This window comes from Pundamilia nyererei, unplaced genomic scaffold (assembly GCF_000239375.1).
Source record: "Pundamilia nyererei isolate P.nyererei 1_Seehausen unplaced genomic scaffold, PunNye1.0 scaffold00107, whole genome shotgun sequence".
Classification (NCBI taxonomy): Eukaryota; Metazoa; Chordata; class Actinopteri; order Cichliformes; family Cichlidae; genus Pundamilia; species Pundamilia nyererei.
Window position 1 is genome coordinate 1,646,542 of NW_005187508.1, and position 17,390 is coordinate 1,663,931.

General features: G+C 41.6%; 1 protein-coding gene across 1 annotated transcript in view; it reads left to right on the forward strand.

Moving 5' to 3' along the window:
- pax5 (paired box 5) overlaps positions 1-17,390 on the forward strand; it is a 53,095-nt gene that overhangs the window by 24,767 nt on the left and 10,938 nt on the right. The window contains exons 6-7 of the mRNA XM_013912932.1: positions 5,204-5,388; positions 13,003-13,135. Of these exons, the coding sequence (XP_013768386.1) occupies positions 5,204-5,388; positions 13,003-13,135 (318 nt within the window). The remainder of the gene's footprint in view (positions 1-5,203; positions 5,389-13,002; positions 13,136-17,390) is intronic.

The following is a 17,390-nucleotide window of genomic DNA, read 5'->3' on the forward strand; positions in this document are numbered from 1 at the left end:
GTGACAGAGAGGATTAACAGTGGCCATTGACTCTTTCCTAAACTGGTATGAGAAGTTATACCTTTTCCTAATGATTAAATCCACTAACCCTGCTGATAAACCAGTACAACTAGTTACAAATTGCTTCGCAATGTGCTTAAGCCATAAGCTTATACTGGAGCATGTGGAGTGACCACATAAACTGAACAAAAGAAACCTTTTGACCACAAAAAACAAGTTGTTACTGAAAATATTCTGTCCCACTACATCATCTGCTACTCTGCCAATATAGCCAGTAAACTGTACCAACATTATTAAACATACAGAGTGGTTCATCCATTGTTTTGTAGCTGACAGGCTGTTTGCTAGTGTAGGTAAACCTCTTGTCTAATTCCCATAATTCTCACATCAGTCAGTGGTATTCTTTGCATCTGTCTCACTCAATCACCCCCCATGAAGTTGAATTTTAACTTGGTACCAACTCATTTTGTGCCTCCACCAATTATTTAGTCTCTCATTGCTACATGTTGTTGAACTCCACACTCCCTGGTGTCCACAGCATCTCAATTCCTGCAGCAGATTGTGCTCTTTGAATTAAATGTGTTGTGGAAAATATTATGTTTTCAATAATGGAATGTATCTACAGAGACAGAGGTATAAATAAAGCAAATGATATTCTAGCTCACAAGAGGCACCCCACTGACTCCTCAATTGAACTGTTGCCATCTGGTCAACAATATTGCCCCCTCGATTTGCTAAAAACACATCTACATTAGAACATGTTCTCCAGGCCATTGACTTTTAAAACTGGTAAAACATAAATCAGTAGGTCTGGTGCTGAGCTGGTCTGGCCATCCTAATCTGTTGCAAGGTGCGCAGTATGAGTGAAATGATGCTTAGTTTGTTGTGATGAAATTGCTGTTTTTTTTTTATATCATATCATTGCATATCATATCTGCTGTATGTGCTTGTAAGGACGTCAACGCGTGCAATGGAAACTGTTAGCCATGAGCATATCAAACAGCTGCTGTGCACGTGAACACAGGAAGGAGGGATCAGTAGCTTGTGTTGTGTATGTATGTGTTCTTGTGTGTTGGTAGGAGGAGTTTGTGGGGGTAAAACCCTGTGGTGACCTGTGCCCCCAGCCAAAGCGAGGGGAAGTTGGGGGTGACTGGGGCCAGAAAGGAGATGAATGGGTGTGAATGGAAGAACTTGACTTCTGGGGCCAAAAGGGGACTATTGTACCTTAACCTATTCACTTTACACATTGAAGCTTCTGCTGCTGCTGCTGCTGTGTGTGTGTGTGTGTGTGTGTGTGTGTGTGCAAGCATCCAACATGCATGTGGAGTTCAGGACAGGTGGGCCGGTCACTAAAGGGAGTGCTGTTTTTTTCTTCCTCAAATCTGTGAGGGGAAATCCACTCTCAGTATTTTTAAGTCATGCACATTTTTCAAAATATAACAACAAATAGTTTCAATGGCATTTACCCAGAATGCCAGATTGACCTCTCACCCCCTTGTGCATCCACTGTGACATGAGGCAGCTTACAAAATAAAAGATGCTGGGAGTGAGCAAGAGATGCAGGGTGGAGGGAGGGGATCGTCGCCCTTCGCGCGTAGCTCCTCCCGGCTTACAAAAACTTTGATCTCTAGAGTTTGGATCAGGCACATACACACTCTCACAGACAAAAAAAATCATTACACACACACATGCAGGGAAGAGCTGGGGCTGTGAGGTCAGACTTGTGACACTTGGGCTATCATGATTATCTATGTCAAGAGCAAAAAGGAGCACACTGGTGGGTGGTGTTCTAACCTCTGCAGACATGCATGTATAAGCAGGCAGGAAAACAGACAAATAAGTGACAACTCATCTAATTCTTTAGGGTATTTGGATTTAATAATTCAACTGCTTCTGGATTCTTGGGAAAAATGGCAGAAGCAGGCTGTTATGGAAGACGACTGTGATGGAGAGAGAGCAAGAGAGGCAGGAGGGAGGGAGAAAGAGAGAGACAGACAGAGAAGGCGGAAGAGAGAGGAAAAAGGCAGAAAGGAGAGAACAATAAGGGCTCATTGTTTGTTTTGTTCTGCTCTGAAAAAGAGGGAAGAGAAGCGCTTCCCTTCTGAGACTGAATCACAGAGATAGAGGCAGCTGTGTGTGTGTGTGTTTGTGTGTGTGTGTGTGCGCGCATCCAACAGTGAATAGGATTTAACCCGTCACGGCAATGAGTTTCTTTACCCATCCATGGATACAATGAGACCAGCCGGATATCAAGCTACCCACCCACCCACACTCACAGCCTCAATCACATCCATACCAAGGCCCATGCATGCACACCTCAAGGCACACACACACACACACACACACACACACACACGCACGCACGCATGCACGCACGCACACACACCTTTACACAACTTCATACAGATGAATGGACAATATTGATTATCATAAGTAAAAGCTTTGTTCTTACTGCTCGATTACAGCAGGTTCTGTCATCTCCCCTGTTCTGTCTTTCTCTGGTTCTTTGTGGGTGCTCCACCATGACAGACACAGGTCAGTCTTTCAGGGTGCATTTGTGTGTGTGTGTGTCTGCGCACATATGAGAGAGTTTGTGTGTGCAACAGAGAGAAAGCAGAAAGCAATAAGCTGGCTGAAATGGTGCCATCAGAGCTACATGATTGATCAATTGAATTCCATCATGGGGACTGGCCGGTGGGATTAAATGGGTTGCCTTGGGTTACCAGGCTAAAGCATCATACTGGCTTTATCTCCCACCCTGATTGGTCTGTCACCGGAGACCTGGACCATACACACACACTACTCCCAGCATCTGTATATGAGTGTGTGTGTGTGTGTGTGTGTGTGTGTGTGTGTGTGTGTGTGTGTGTGTGTGTGTGTGTGTGTGTGTGTGTGTGTGAGAGAGAGAGATTATGATCAAACCTCTGTTTGTGAGAGAGGGTTTTGTGTACTGAAGATGTAGAGGGAGGTTTAGTGTGTGACACAGCACTGTAGTATGAGCTGGATACTGTCTGAATAAATCTTCAAGGTTTGCTAGAAGTCTTTGAATTGATCCAAAGCCACAGGTTGTGCCAAGACTGATCCTTTTTTATCAACTTTTGAAATTTAGCTAACACACATCAAACTGTTAGCAAACATTTTGCAACCAGCTTTGGTACCGTTATACAACTCTGGGACTGTAATCCATCCATCCATCCATCCATCCATCCATCCATCCATCCATCCATCCAGGAAAGGTTTTCAGTCTATCCTGGTGCATTTGCACTCACACCTATAGCCAGTTTAACCTAAAAACTTTTTAGACTATCGGAAAAAATCCATCCAGCCACATTGCGATCACACAAACTTCACATAGAAAGGCCACAGCCCACAAACAACTTCAAACCCAGAACCTCCTGCTTAGAGGAGAAGTGCTAACCTCTATATCGTCACAGTGCCATATGCCAATCTACCAAATGTTTTAACATAGTCTTTGTTCTGCCTGTCACTCTTGGATGTGCACAGAGATCACTTAAATAATGAACCAAAACAACGAAAAAAGTGAAAAAACAAACAAACAAACGGTCAGTTTCCTTATTAGGCTACTGTGGATGTAAAATGTACACTTACATAATCCTCTTATCTTGTACAAAGGATCAATTAATTCTGACTCCTCAGGTATACTCACAAAACACCTTATTTCCCTCAATGTAATCTAGCTAAACTTGCTTACTTAAAACCCATTGCATCTTTGCTTTAAACCAGTAATTCTTGCTTATGTCGTAAAACCTTTTTTAGATTATGTTTTTAGGAATGTGACTAGAACAAATAAAGAATGAATAAGATTAAGTAAAACTATGTTAAAGAAGAAACCTGTCATTCTTATAGATTACTACACTGTCTCAGCTCAGTCCTTAGCTGAAACCTCAGTTACTTCTTTATGACAAAGTGAATTATACTCTGATTTATCATCTATTTTATACAGATGGATAACAACTATTTAACAAAATGAATACAATTAAAACTTGAAAACTAGTAAATAAGACCACAAAGTCATTAGGAAAAATGTTTCCTGCTCATAAATGAAAGAAGAAGTAATTTAAAATTCTCACTGACTTATACAATCAGATTAGCAAAACTCACTTCTGTAGTTTTGAATTCATTAAATCTGAAATACTACATTTTAACAAACACTCAAACCTTTATAAAAGAATATAGTCTCCCCTGCAGTAGCACAGGTCTCAGTAACTACATGTAGTGGTATTAAAAGTTATCCACAACTACAGAATTTCAAAACAGGAAGCATCCCTTGAGGTTAAATATGGTTAGAAAGACATTTTTTTCTTTCTTTCTTCAGTTTTTTTTTTATTAGAACTAGTCTGGTGCAAATGAATCTGTATTTTCACTCCAAATGGGAAAAAAAAAAAATATATATATATATATATTTGAAGCCCCCTCCCCCCTCTCCACCTGTCTGTCATATCACTACCCTGGACACACATTCACGCACATACACACACTAAACACACAGTGACCCCCAGGACTAAAATAGGCTCTCAGGAGTGGTTTGGAACGCTGAATTGGCTCTATAGTGGGGATTTTCACCCTCATCCCCTTTTTCTCTTTATCTTTTTCTCTCGTTCTCTCTTCTCTAATCATTTGTGGGCCGCGACTCTTCAGAGTTCTTATAATTGTCTCGTTCAGTCCCTCAGCCTTGCAATAACTGCAGGATACGAGAGCTCACAGTCTAATACTGATACCGTGGCAATATATATTTGTGTGGATGTGTGTGTATGTGTGATACGACGAGAGGGGACGGACAAGTGTGTATATATGAGAGGAGAGAGTGTACTTTTTAGAGATCAAGAAGGAGAGACAGCGTATGCTTGGTAATGGATTGCATTTGTATACCATTTTCTCTGAGCCTCCACAATCTATGAAGTCGCTCAGTCTTAAATCAGTTCACTGGAGTTCATTTGAGTCCACTAACTTCTTTCTCCACATCTGTCTTAGTGATTTATATTGTCAACACACGCTTTCACTACTCCCTTCATTCCTCTATCGCTGTCTGTCTGGGTTTTCCCTCCATAACATAAACCAGACTCACAAAAGCTTCCTTTTATCTTGCTCATTTCCTCTCCCTTTCAGTTATCATTCCTCTCTTAAAAATTCTGCATTTACAGCCTGTCTTACCCCTCTCCTTTCACCTGTCCTCTCTGTGCAGGTTTGCAGGAGTCACCGCTGGCCAATGGACACGGCCACAGTGGGCGGGACTTCCTCAGGAAGCAGATGAGAGGGGAGCTATTCTCGCCACAGCAGATCGAGGTATTGGACCGCCTCTTTGACAGACAGCCATCCTGTCCAATCCAGTCCAGCTCTGACCTCTATGTGAGCCCTGATTCTGGCAAGGTAAGGGCGAGGCATCGTGCAGGCTCTGGGCTGAGGCTGAGGTTGGGAAGAGGTTAGGAGTCAACAAGAATGTAGTTGTGGGCTAATGAAAAATAGGGGCTGTGACAGGAGATAACCGCTCATGAAAAACAAACAGGAGCTGACTAAAGCAGAAGTGGCGTCTCCTGTGTTATCACCTCACGGCCACCAGACACAGCAGTGTACTTCAAGTCACTGTCACAGCACAACAGCCATTCAGCCATCCTATACTGTAAGTCTTTTTTCGCTGAGTTCAGACATTTTTTTTTCTTACTGTTTACAAGACCATGAAAAGATCCAAAGCAACAAATATGTTTCCCCACTAACAAGTGCTTTGTCCTCATTCAAAGACATACATTTTTTTTCATCCTGCTAACCGTGGCCCTTCACAACCTCTGGTTATAGTCAAGAAAATAATACATGGGCCTACCTGGGATGTAGGTGTAACTGCAGCACAGAGGTTAAAGGGCCTCTCATCCTTTTCAGAACGTGTGTTTTTTTTTATTTACAATCTCTGACAAAAAATAAGCACAATATAAAAAAAGCATACGCTTTTTTTTACACCAGGGTATATGTTTTGATTAGAAGACGGCCTACTTTCACCAACCTGGAATCTCCAAATAAAAACATCCAAGAACTAATGCTCAACGGTTGCGTGCCACACATGCAAACAAAATTAAAGCAAACAGCGCTAGACAAACACATTGTTGTTTTTGGTCTTTCCATCAATAAGAGCAAAACTGTTGAATGGCACAAGTCACATCGTTTAAAGAGACAGTGTGCAGGAGTTTCAAACTGCCACCAATATGACAGTTATTTGGGTTTTCCAGTGGACACAGGTGCAAATTTCTTTTTTTTTTTTGTTGCTGATAGTGAAAAAATGTAAGGCAGGAAAGCTTAAAATGTAATGGACTATTTTGGGATTTACATAGTACAGAAGCCAGATTAGTTTGTAGTTTATCAGTTAACATTTAAGGTTTATCTGACTGTCGTATAAAATATTTGTCTCTGTTTTTAGAAAAAAAAGCCTGCCTGCTATGCCTTGCCATGCCATGTCAATGTTGCTGACTGCTGTCACATTGCACAACAAATAATCCCATTTTAAAAAGCTCTCTCTCTATCCAAGCGCTTCACTCATCCTGTCTTTTCCCCAATTCTTTCATGTTGCTGTGAGCTCTCAAAGTGTCAGCATCAAGTCGTGTTTTCACTGTTGGCTTGACAAACCGCTGTGAGTTTCTTTGGTCTGATAGACACTGTGATGAGTCAGACCTGCTCTATTGATGTTCCTATAATGTAGACACACTACAGGGGTTAATGAACATATTGACCCGACTCTCATTATGACCTCACTTCCTGCTGCTTGGTGGGACGGCAGTGCCGCTGTCCGCATGCTGATGCGTCTTGGGAATGTGCGTATGCGTGTGATCGTTTGCATGTGAGAGAAAAAGAGAAAAAACGAGACAAGAAAACCGAGAGCGAGAAAGGGTGTGTCTGTGTGTCCTAATGTTGCATCTAAATTGACCTCCCGCCCTTTCTCAGGAGTAAATTAATGTAAATCTGAGTGGAATAGACAGGTGTAAGTGGTATGCTGAATAACAAAATGACAACAAGCTAGCATTTGTATTCTCTCTACCTTTTCTCAGATGCCTTCTAATCAGCAGCCCAACGGTCAATATTAAGGAAATATTTGGCCAATGTTTCAAAATGAAATTTTTGTTTCAGCGAGCTTTCAAGCTGACACTGCTTCTGGTTTATTTATTCAGTCAGTGCCAAGGGCAAGAGTACAAGCAAACTCCCGAGTAGTCGGAGTATATGGAAGCATAAATAGGCTGCAGCCTTAGACCTACAGGGCAGAGTTTGGCTTTTTAGTCCATTCTCTTTCCTCTGACCGACATGGGGACTTGAGTGGCACGGGGCGAGAGGTCGACAGGGATTGGCTGTAGTAGCTCTATAGACTGGGACTCAAGACTATAATACCCATGATTCATAGGTCAGTGTCCTGTCTGAGCCTGGTCAAGCCACTGGGGTCGGCGTCTGGGATAGGGGAATCAAACTGGGGTCAAACTGGCTTCAAGAAGTGCATTACAAAGAGACCCAAGCAATCACAACCACATGCACACAAACACACACACACAAATCTACATGACTATCTAGTCCTCCACCTCTGCTAACCCCCCTTTTTCCCACTGGGAATGATTGACACTCTTAGCCTTAACGCTGACAGCCACAGCTTAGGCTCTTTGGTATGTGGGCTGAGGTGTGTGTACACGTGTGCGTGAGTGTGCACAGTAACCACTATTGGTGGGGTTATGGTCAAGGGGGGTCACCCTGCCTTGCGACTGACATTCCTGACAGATTTGTCCCTGCTGGTGATGTTTTGTATGGGGTTGTCTTTTACGAAACGCGCGTCAGTGTGTGTGCATCGGACAAAGGCGTGTCCAAAACTGTGAAAACCAAAGTAAAGACAGAAGAGCAAGAGGCTCAGATTCAGGTGTTATACTAATAAACTGTAATCTCAGTGGTTACGTCAAGCTCCTCATTATTTTTTAGCTTTCTTGCACTAAAACATGAGGCTTACTCATTATTTTGTCTTCCTTCGTCCCACTTGAAGAGACCAAAAGCAATACCGCTCGCAAGCAAATCTTATTTTATCTGTCAGCAGTAGTTACTCGTCTATCCTGTTTATTTCAGACCTTTTTCTTTATCTTTCTTTCCTAACAAGCCCTGCTTTTATCTCATCTGCCTCTCCTGCTCTTGTTCCACTTCACCCTGTAGTCTATTAAGCCCCGCTATTAATTTATGTGTGCGTGCTCGTATGTGTGTCTGCATGTGTGCCTGTCAGAGACAGTTCATTTGAATTTCCCTTCAATCACTTTCTATTACCCAGGTGATAAATCAGCAGGGCTGACAAGCACCCCCGCCCATCCGTGCTGCCCTGGGTCCAAACGCCCACCCCAGTACCAAACAGTTTACACTGAGATGTGGACGGAGAAAAATGAGACTGATATTATAGATTTTTTTTTCTTTACTTAAAAGGATTTCTATCTTGGGCTCCAGTTTGGCTCAGATGCCCTGTGGCTGAAATGCAGCGGCCCGGGTTTGAATCTGCCCCTTGACCCTTTGTGTCTTCCCCTCTTTCCTGTCTACTCTTTACTGCTGCACTAAACACAAAAATGAAGAATGCATCTCAGGTCATTTCAGCTAGTTCGTCTCATCATTGACCGCAGAATGTTTTCCCCACACAACAAATAATAAATCAAGAGAAAACAAGTAGTCGGGAAACTAGAAAAAACACTAAATTCATCGCTTTATAGCATGAGCTTATTAAAGTATCCTGTAGGAAATTTCACAGTGGAGTTAGAGATTGAATTTGATGGCTCCACAGTGTAGTGGTTCACACATTTAACTGAAAAGTAAAAGATACACTTTTTGTTTCTAGGAGGAGACACAAATCTCTGTGGGGTTGTAACAGAAAGGGCGTCTGGACGCAGTTAAAAGTAGCTTTCAGGTGAAGATTGGATTTAGATGCACAAAGCCACAACATTTTTTTATTAACACTGAAACTATTTAAGTGTGATCAGACGCATCAACCATGCTGCTCAAATTTGAAAAAAAAAACAACCCAGCAGACTTTGCGTCATTGTGTAATCACTACACTAAACGTTTTGTTTTTAAATCATGCATACAAGAAGTATAACAGTAAACAACTGCAAAACTTAGATAAATTAATTAAGTATAAAATATGTAAAAACTTCCTCTCATGTGGCCTACAGCGGCCCCGTGACTCATAAGGAGCTGTTTGGAAATGAGTATCCTCCCCTTGCTGCCACGCTCAGTTTGAGCACAGATAAATTCCTTCCCCACAATCCCTGTCTCAGTCTGTGGGCCACTCAGGGAATTGTATTTGTTTATAGTCAAGCAATTTTCCATCAGGAGCACTCAAGCCAATGTGACGAATGGGAGAGAGAGAGTAGGAGATGGAGAAATCACGAGCTATTTTGGAAGTGGTGAAAATAGGAAATACTATTATGCAAATGGTACAGAAGGGCCGGTCTGTGTGTGTATTTGTGTGCTTGTTTGTGTTTATGCGTGTGTCTCTGGCTGGGTTGGGCACATCTGTCCCATTTCTGACTCAGCAGACCAAGCTGCTGCGCGGAAGAGACACGGTGATAGAACGAGTGAGATTAAAACTTAGTGCAGCTGCTTTTAAAGAGTTAAAGTGTTATGATGTTATGATAAAGGACTGCTATCTGCTAACCCTTTAGAGGACAGAGTTAACGAAACAAGAAAGGAGAAAATGCATCGAAGCAGACAGCAATAATCAACCAATGAGAAATTGTGTATGTTATACCCTAAAAAAAATGCTGCATTTATATAAAATGAAAACAAAACGCTGAAAACAGTGAGTGCCGTCCATGATGTGTAACTTTAGTGGAGTAATGAAGTGAAATTCGATCCTGGGAGTCCACTTTGGGTGACAGATCCAAGAATGTGAAGACTTAGGATTCAAAGCAATGTAAAGTTTGTGAGTTAGTTAACTTCAAATCCTTTAACTCATTGGTCACAGAAGAAAAACTAAAAATGACCAAGTTCTCAGTATTACCATATATTGGTGGGATGCTGCTGCTGCTGAGTGCCCTGCTCTACATTCTTTTCTCTATCCCACTAATTTATCAATCGATTAACATTTCCCTCCATCTCAGCCCCATTTCCTGTCTCCTCCTTATTCCTTATTATTTCTTTATAGCGACCCTTTATATCTGCCAGGTCCCCCTCCTGCCACCTTTACTTGCTTCCTCCCATCTTGCCCCGAACAACCCCTCCCCATCAGCATCAGCATCAGCATCGCCAACCCCAAACCCCAACCCCTCCATGGCCCGGCAGCTGCGTCCCTCCTCTTTGATGAGGGCTGATGGCGCTGTATGAGCGGTGGAATTGACAACATTTACGGGGGCGAATGAGAATGATCCATCTTCCTTAGCGGGCCTGTCACCCCACTGGCCAAACTTCATCATGGCCAATTACCACGGCAGACCCCTTCTTCTCTGGTGCTGCTGCTGCCTGGCCCCCATCTACACACGGATACATGGACACATTAGACACCATTATAATAAGACAGAGAGCGGCCAAGAGAAAGGGGGGGAGGGCGGCTGAGCAGTGATAGCTCATATGATTGGATGAAGAAACTACAGGTGTGATGTGTGTGATGTGTTTGATGTGCGAGAGAAAAGAGAGCTTAAAAGTGTGTCTGAAGTCCAAAGAGAGAGAGAGAGAGAGTGAGGGAGGATGTGTGTAGTGTACTGCGTAAGCTCTTATTTGGCAGGTCACAGTCCAGTGGTTGTGTTGTGCGTTGACGAGCACAGGGGTGTTTAAGAGGTCAGTGAGCACAAACACACGCCTACACTTACACCTCCACACACACAGATGCAGACGCATTAAAAGGGTCAGTGCAAAACTCTCACCTCATCACCTAAAGGAAATTCTGATTGGTGTCATTAGTGTACACACACACACACACACACACACACACACACACACACACACACACACACACACACACACAGGTCAGTAGTAACTGAATGGGAGGAAAAGCTACAGAAGGAATTTCATGCAATAAAGTGCAATATTTCATTTGCTCAGTTTTATTTACTCGTACAGTGGGAACAGTTTGAGGTTCAGTGTGTTGGTCGAGTGTGCTTCAAAATGCAGTCAGGAGGAGAATTTAATGACCAACTTACTAAGCTTTTTTTAAGCCACCCCTCAATAATCATACACTATATGCTTATATTTAATTGCCGAACTCCGGATGAATATGTGTCTCTTTTCCAATACTGTGAGTAGGGTTGTTTAGTACATACACAAATTAATTGAAGCTGACTGAGAGCAGTTTAGTTAGCTCAGTCATTATGGCTTTCCGGTTAAAAACGCTGCTGCAGAAACATTCATGTGACATGAACTCTTACCTAAAAAAAGAGCTAAAGCTTACCTCGCAGTAGTCAATTAACACAACAGACAGATTTAATGAGCAAACGACTGAATGTACGACTCCACACAGTCTTAATTGTGGCCACAGAGTAATGAATGGTGTTTGCCTGTATGCTTTGCTTGCATTTGCTTGTTGCTGTAATACAAGGTTTATTTATATGATCACTTGTCTCAAAGTCACCAAGGAATGGACTTAAATATTTTATTGTAAGCCCCACATTTTTATTTCTAGTGCACCTCTTTTCTGCACTGACTTACTTATGATGTTACTTCCTTTTCTGCATTTTAAGGAACAGATGAGCTTAAACTTCCTGATGCTGAGAGCCAACCTTTTTTTTAAAGTGTCAATTTTGCACAGCCTTCGTTATTATTATTATTATTATTATTATTATTGCACACACGGCAATGTGCGTATCTCTGACTTCAGATACATGACTTTAACCTTTACCTACCTGCCCAACACTACAAAAAAGACATATATTCACCTTAAAATGTAATCATTTGCATGACGGGGATTTTGTCCCAATAAGAGGTAAGTCCCCAGTAAGTCGCTGTGTACAGTGATTTAAGTCCCTGCATGATGAGTAATGCCTGGACCACACATAATTACACACACACTTGTCTAGTAGAGAAATGAGGATGGATGGGTCGTGACTCTGTGCTGGGGTCAAACACAGGTTAGCGGACAGTTTCCATTATCCACCCATCTCACTGCCTTTCAGCCAGGCTGGGTTATTAAAGACCTCTTTCAAAGTTGTGTCCGTATGATCCAAAGATCATAACCCATGTTGTGGACAGTGAGTTATTTGACATTTGTGTACTGTACGAGCATACTGTTGTATTCTCTGGGTTTCTTCTTTTGTGTGTCTTGCTAGTTAAGCTAATTTCCTTTCATGTGTTTGTGGGTTTTGTTTTGTTTTTTTGCAGTGTTTTTAAGTTTGGATCACATTATCACATGTTTCTTTATTTCTTTTCAGCCTTCCTTTTTTTAAACTTCAATATTATTTTGTTTCTAAAGAAACTGCACATTCAGACAGTGACATATTGTTTTGTCACTTCAGCCTTCTCTGAGTGCTTTTTAAGTTTTTGCAGCGTGTGTGTATGCTGGGTTAACACCACTGGGAGAACGTGTGTAGGTGTGCTGAGATGATCACAGTTCTTATTGTTGTTGGTATCTGGGGAGACAAGAGGCTTTGTGTTAGCCGTGGTCTATGTAATGCCAGCGCGTATGTGTGGATATATATACGCGTGTCTATGTATCCTGTGTGTGTGAGGGATGAAGAGAAAGAGCAAGCTGATCCTGTGGTTATAGACTGTTGGACTTGGTTGTACAGTAAATCCCTGTCTTTGTAAACAGATCAATAAACTCTCAGCTGTAGGTGTGTTTCTGTATGTGCGTGTGAGTCTGTGTGTGTCTGTGAGTTTGTGTTCATTCTAAAGCGCTTTTGCTCTCTGCTCTGAGGAAAGTGCAGCATGCTGAAAATGTAGCAGGATGTAACAAACACTGCATCCGCGTTAGATCTAACAACAAGCTAGCCTCATAACATGTACTTGTTGTTTTCAATTTTTGTTAATAAGTTTACCCTTTGTTTACTTCCTCCTTTCTTCCAGACGTCAGATTATTCAGCCATGGCTTCATTAGCAGGAGGACTGGATGAGATGAAGAACAGTTTGGCCAATCCGGGCACAGGGGCAGAGTTAGGAGCCAGCGTCTCTGGTCCACAGTCCTACTCACTAGTTCCAGGTAAAAGTTACACCTAGCTAATAATCTTAACTTCACCTCTGAGAGACATTTTGAAATGACTAAATAAAGGGTTTTCATATAAATGTTAATTTTCCATGAAGTTTTGTACTCAGTTATTTTTTCCAACCTCAGCTTCACTTGGTAATGACCCGTTTCCAATCAGTTTCTGTACACATTTCTTTTCTTCATGTTGCTCTTGCCTTTTAGAGGAATGATCTGTTGTGGATATTTAATGTATGAAAGAGACTAAAAAAGTAGTGCATGTGTACTATGAAGAGTGAGATTTTGAATTCTTTTATAATTACTACCCTCCTATTTGGTTACACAAAAAAAAATGTGAATGTTTGTTGTTGTTTTTAAAGAGAGAATTAAAAGATTGCTTGGGTTTGTTTCGTTTTAGGATTAAAACTGCTAACCTATTGCTGCACAATCCCATAATTCACACATAAAAATTCCATAAAATATTTTAGTCAGAAGACAAAACTCTGGTGTTTTATACTTTAGAGTCAAGCTTTAGCTGGAGCTCTGACAGTCGTATTTAAACAACACACACACACACCCAGAGAGTAAAGTAAAGGCTTTTTAAGTCTACCTCAGCAGTGGCAGGAGCTCCAAAATTGTCAGGGCTTAAAGAGCTTAACGCTTTGGATCTCAAAGGAGGAAGGAAACTCAGAGGAGGAAGGAAACTCAGAGGGTGGAAGGATGGATGAAAAGTGAGCGCCTCATCTATTCCTCCTTTTCCATTTAGGGGCACTGGGAGAGGCAGTGGTTAATTAAGAGTAGACCAGGGAGCACTTGGACAAGGCTTTGACGCTCCCATCTGTAATGAGGGGAATCATAGAGCTGGGAATTTGGGATATCTGGGAATGGGCTCGTTTTTGCCGCCTGAAACCACTGAGGAATATTACCTGCTCGTGTTGGAAGAGAGAAAGAGCGAGACACGGAGAGCATGAGCAAAAGAGAGCAAGATCAAAATTTCCATTTCTGCTTATGCATGCAAACACACACATTCTGTTACACACACACACACACACACACCTTCTGAATATTATGCATACATTTCCTTGCCTGTTTTTTCCCTGAGAATAGAGCTCCCTCAAGGGGATCAGACGTCTGTGTGTTTGACGCAATGTTATTGCATCCTTGAAGTGGTGATACACTGGACACATGCTGTAGAGCAACGCTCACACTCTCATCCCTCAATTCTAAGGTCTTTCCAAATCTGTAGGGCATTTTATTTTATCCTGAACTTCACCCAGTCTACTATAGCACAAAAACACACAAAGGGACACACACTGTGCCCGCTTGATCCCTCCAGGTTTGACATGTGTTGCTTTGATGGCTGGCTGAAATGGGAGAGTTAGATAGGCAGACAGTATGTGTGTTCATCTGTAGCTGCAAGTGAGCGTGGAGGAGACTTGTACTTGTTCGTTGACCTCTGCAGGAAAGCTGTGGAGAACAGATACATCAATACAACTGGCAAACATATGCACAAATACGCTGTGTGCACTTTCGTGTACATACACACTCATGCATACACACCTCAGAGGATCTGGCCCTGTCTGCCCCCTCTAAGTTGGGCTGTAGAGAGTCCATCTCTCCTCTCTCTCAGCCTCTCCTCCCTCTCCTCCTTGCCCTGTGCACTGACCCTGAGCGGATGAGTAGCCCGTCTGCACTAATGCCTCGCTGTCGCGTCAAACACAGAGAAAAACTTTACTACACGAGACAGGAGAGAGGAGGCGGGGAGGGACAGATAGAGGCTGGAGTGGGGAAGCAATATGTGAGGGAGAAACACAAGTAGAGAGGGAGGTGCAGAGGGAAATAGGAAGTAAAGAGGACAGAAAAATGAAAGGATTTAAGATGTTCATTTTTTGCTGATAAGGACCATAAATGCTGTTTTTCTTTTATTGCTCCATTTGTCCACTTTCCCTAGCATGGGAACATGTACAGTTGGAATTTTCTATCTATGTATACTTGCTGAAATGTAATTGGAGGCCACATTATCCATAGACATGACAATGTTTGCCAGTCATTCAACTTCCTTGATCTCAGACCTTTTATTTATGAAACTAGATATTTTAAATAGCGTTGAGTGAAATGGCTCAACAAATATTTGATGGGTTGCAATAAAATCCATCCATCCATCCATCCATCCATCCATCCATCCATCCATCCATCCATCCATCCTCAAGTTTTCATTGACTACCCACAGCTTTGCTTTTCGCTCGACTTTTTTCTCCACAACATCCTGTTATAGCCTCTGCATCACTGCAGACATTAGACTAATGCATCTGCCAGTCTCCTGCTCCGCTTTTTCTAAGATACTCAAACTAAAACAACAGTGTGCTGCTTTTACTGGCTGAATTTTGTTTGACCAGAGCAGGACCTTTTACAATTAATGATTTGTCCACTTACGTAACATTGGCTTAGCCATTAGATTTTGCCTGTTTGTGTGTGGACTGCTGTTCTGCAGTTTCATATTCTTTATTGGTCTTTTAAAATGATCCTTTATTAAGCTAATGCTAACAATAGTTGCTAGCTTGATTAGGGTTAGGGGTTATTCAGTGTGATATTAAATAGGATAAACAACAACTTACTAAACAAACAAAAAAACACAAACAAAAAACAACACAAAACAGACCAGATGTGTATTTGTGTAACTCATAAAGAAGCAAGGCATAGATCTGATTGAAAAACCACACTGCAGGTCTACATTGTTTTGAATTATTAATTCAAGAGTAGCAAATCCCTAAAGCACATCCTGCTTATTGGTTATTGTACTCTGAATAGATCATAATTTATTTCATCATGCTGTATCGAAAAATACTATTAAAAATTGAAGCTTGTGAGGAAAACATTTTAAAAAGTAATAAATAAACTGAACGATGGGATGTTTTTCTTCTACACACTTCTACACAATCAGACCTGAGGAGTTGCCCTCTGCTGGTCATTATCGGTACTGCTAGTTTAAAGCATTTCAGCATTGGCTACACTTCATGCCAATCTCCTATGTCCATCTTTACTGTACAGTCTATGTTCTTGAGTCTTTATTCAATGTATGAACCATAAATTTCAAACAAATATAATGTACAGGCAGTTTATAAAATACTAAATAAAATATAAATAAAATAGTAGATTGTGACATTATAAATCCAGGTTGCCATACCGGATGACTGAATTAAGCTTTTAATACTTTCTTTAAAATACTTTTGAGTGCAGGATGGTTACTTATACGGGAGATGGAGAAAACTAATACTGTGATATTGTTTTTACTCAACAATTTCTTCTTTAGGTGTCACCACAGCCATTCATCTGTCTCCATCTCACCCTGTCCCTAGCTTCCACCTGTGCCACACCAACCCTCTGTATGTCAACCACCTTGCCTCATCTTCCTCTTTTCCTTCTGCCTGGCAGCTCCTTTTTCAACATCCTTTTTCTAATATATCCACTAACCCTCCCAGTCATATGTCCAAACCATTTCACTCACTATCTCATGAAAACAAATATTTATCTACTACGGCTGTTGACCTTCTAGCACATATCCCTCCTCTCTTATTCTCGTACCTGTTTGCTCTTTTTTGCTTTTTGCTATTTCTGTTCTTGTTTTTTATATTCTGTATTTTCCTCTCCCACCTTGTTCCCCTTTCCTCCTCCTCCTCCTCTTCCTCCTCCTCACTTAGTTAGTGGTGGTTAAGTGGAAGGGAAGTGAATGGGATTGATGGTGTTAGCATCCGAGCTGTTTATGATGATGATAAATGTGTGTGTGCAGGGGGCAGGAGGAGGGTGTTGATGCATGTGTGCGTGGTTGAGTGTGTGTATATGATGATGATGAATGGAGGGCACCCTCTCCACGCACTTCCAGTGTCTACTGCGCGCAAACATAGAGAAATGATTTGGGTCGACACACTGTCATGTAGTCTAATGCAGTTATATATCCTATCCACCAAGTGACAGACAAAGCAAGGCGGGGGAGATTCAGGTAACGAGAGACGGGGGAAGTTGGTAAATTAATAGATGCCAGGAGATGGAAAACAAGACTGGAGGAAACAAAAGGAAAAAAGGATGCCCTGCTCCTGCAGGATTTAGTAAAATAAAAACACTGCTTACCTTTTTCATTAAGTGATATTAATTGAAATCACTCATCACTGTGAGAAAGATTTTGCAGTTTGGTTTTAATCGATTTTCCTTTAAATCTAAATTATTATTTTTTTACTTTGAGCCCATTACTTTATTAAAGAGGTATATATATATATAT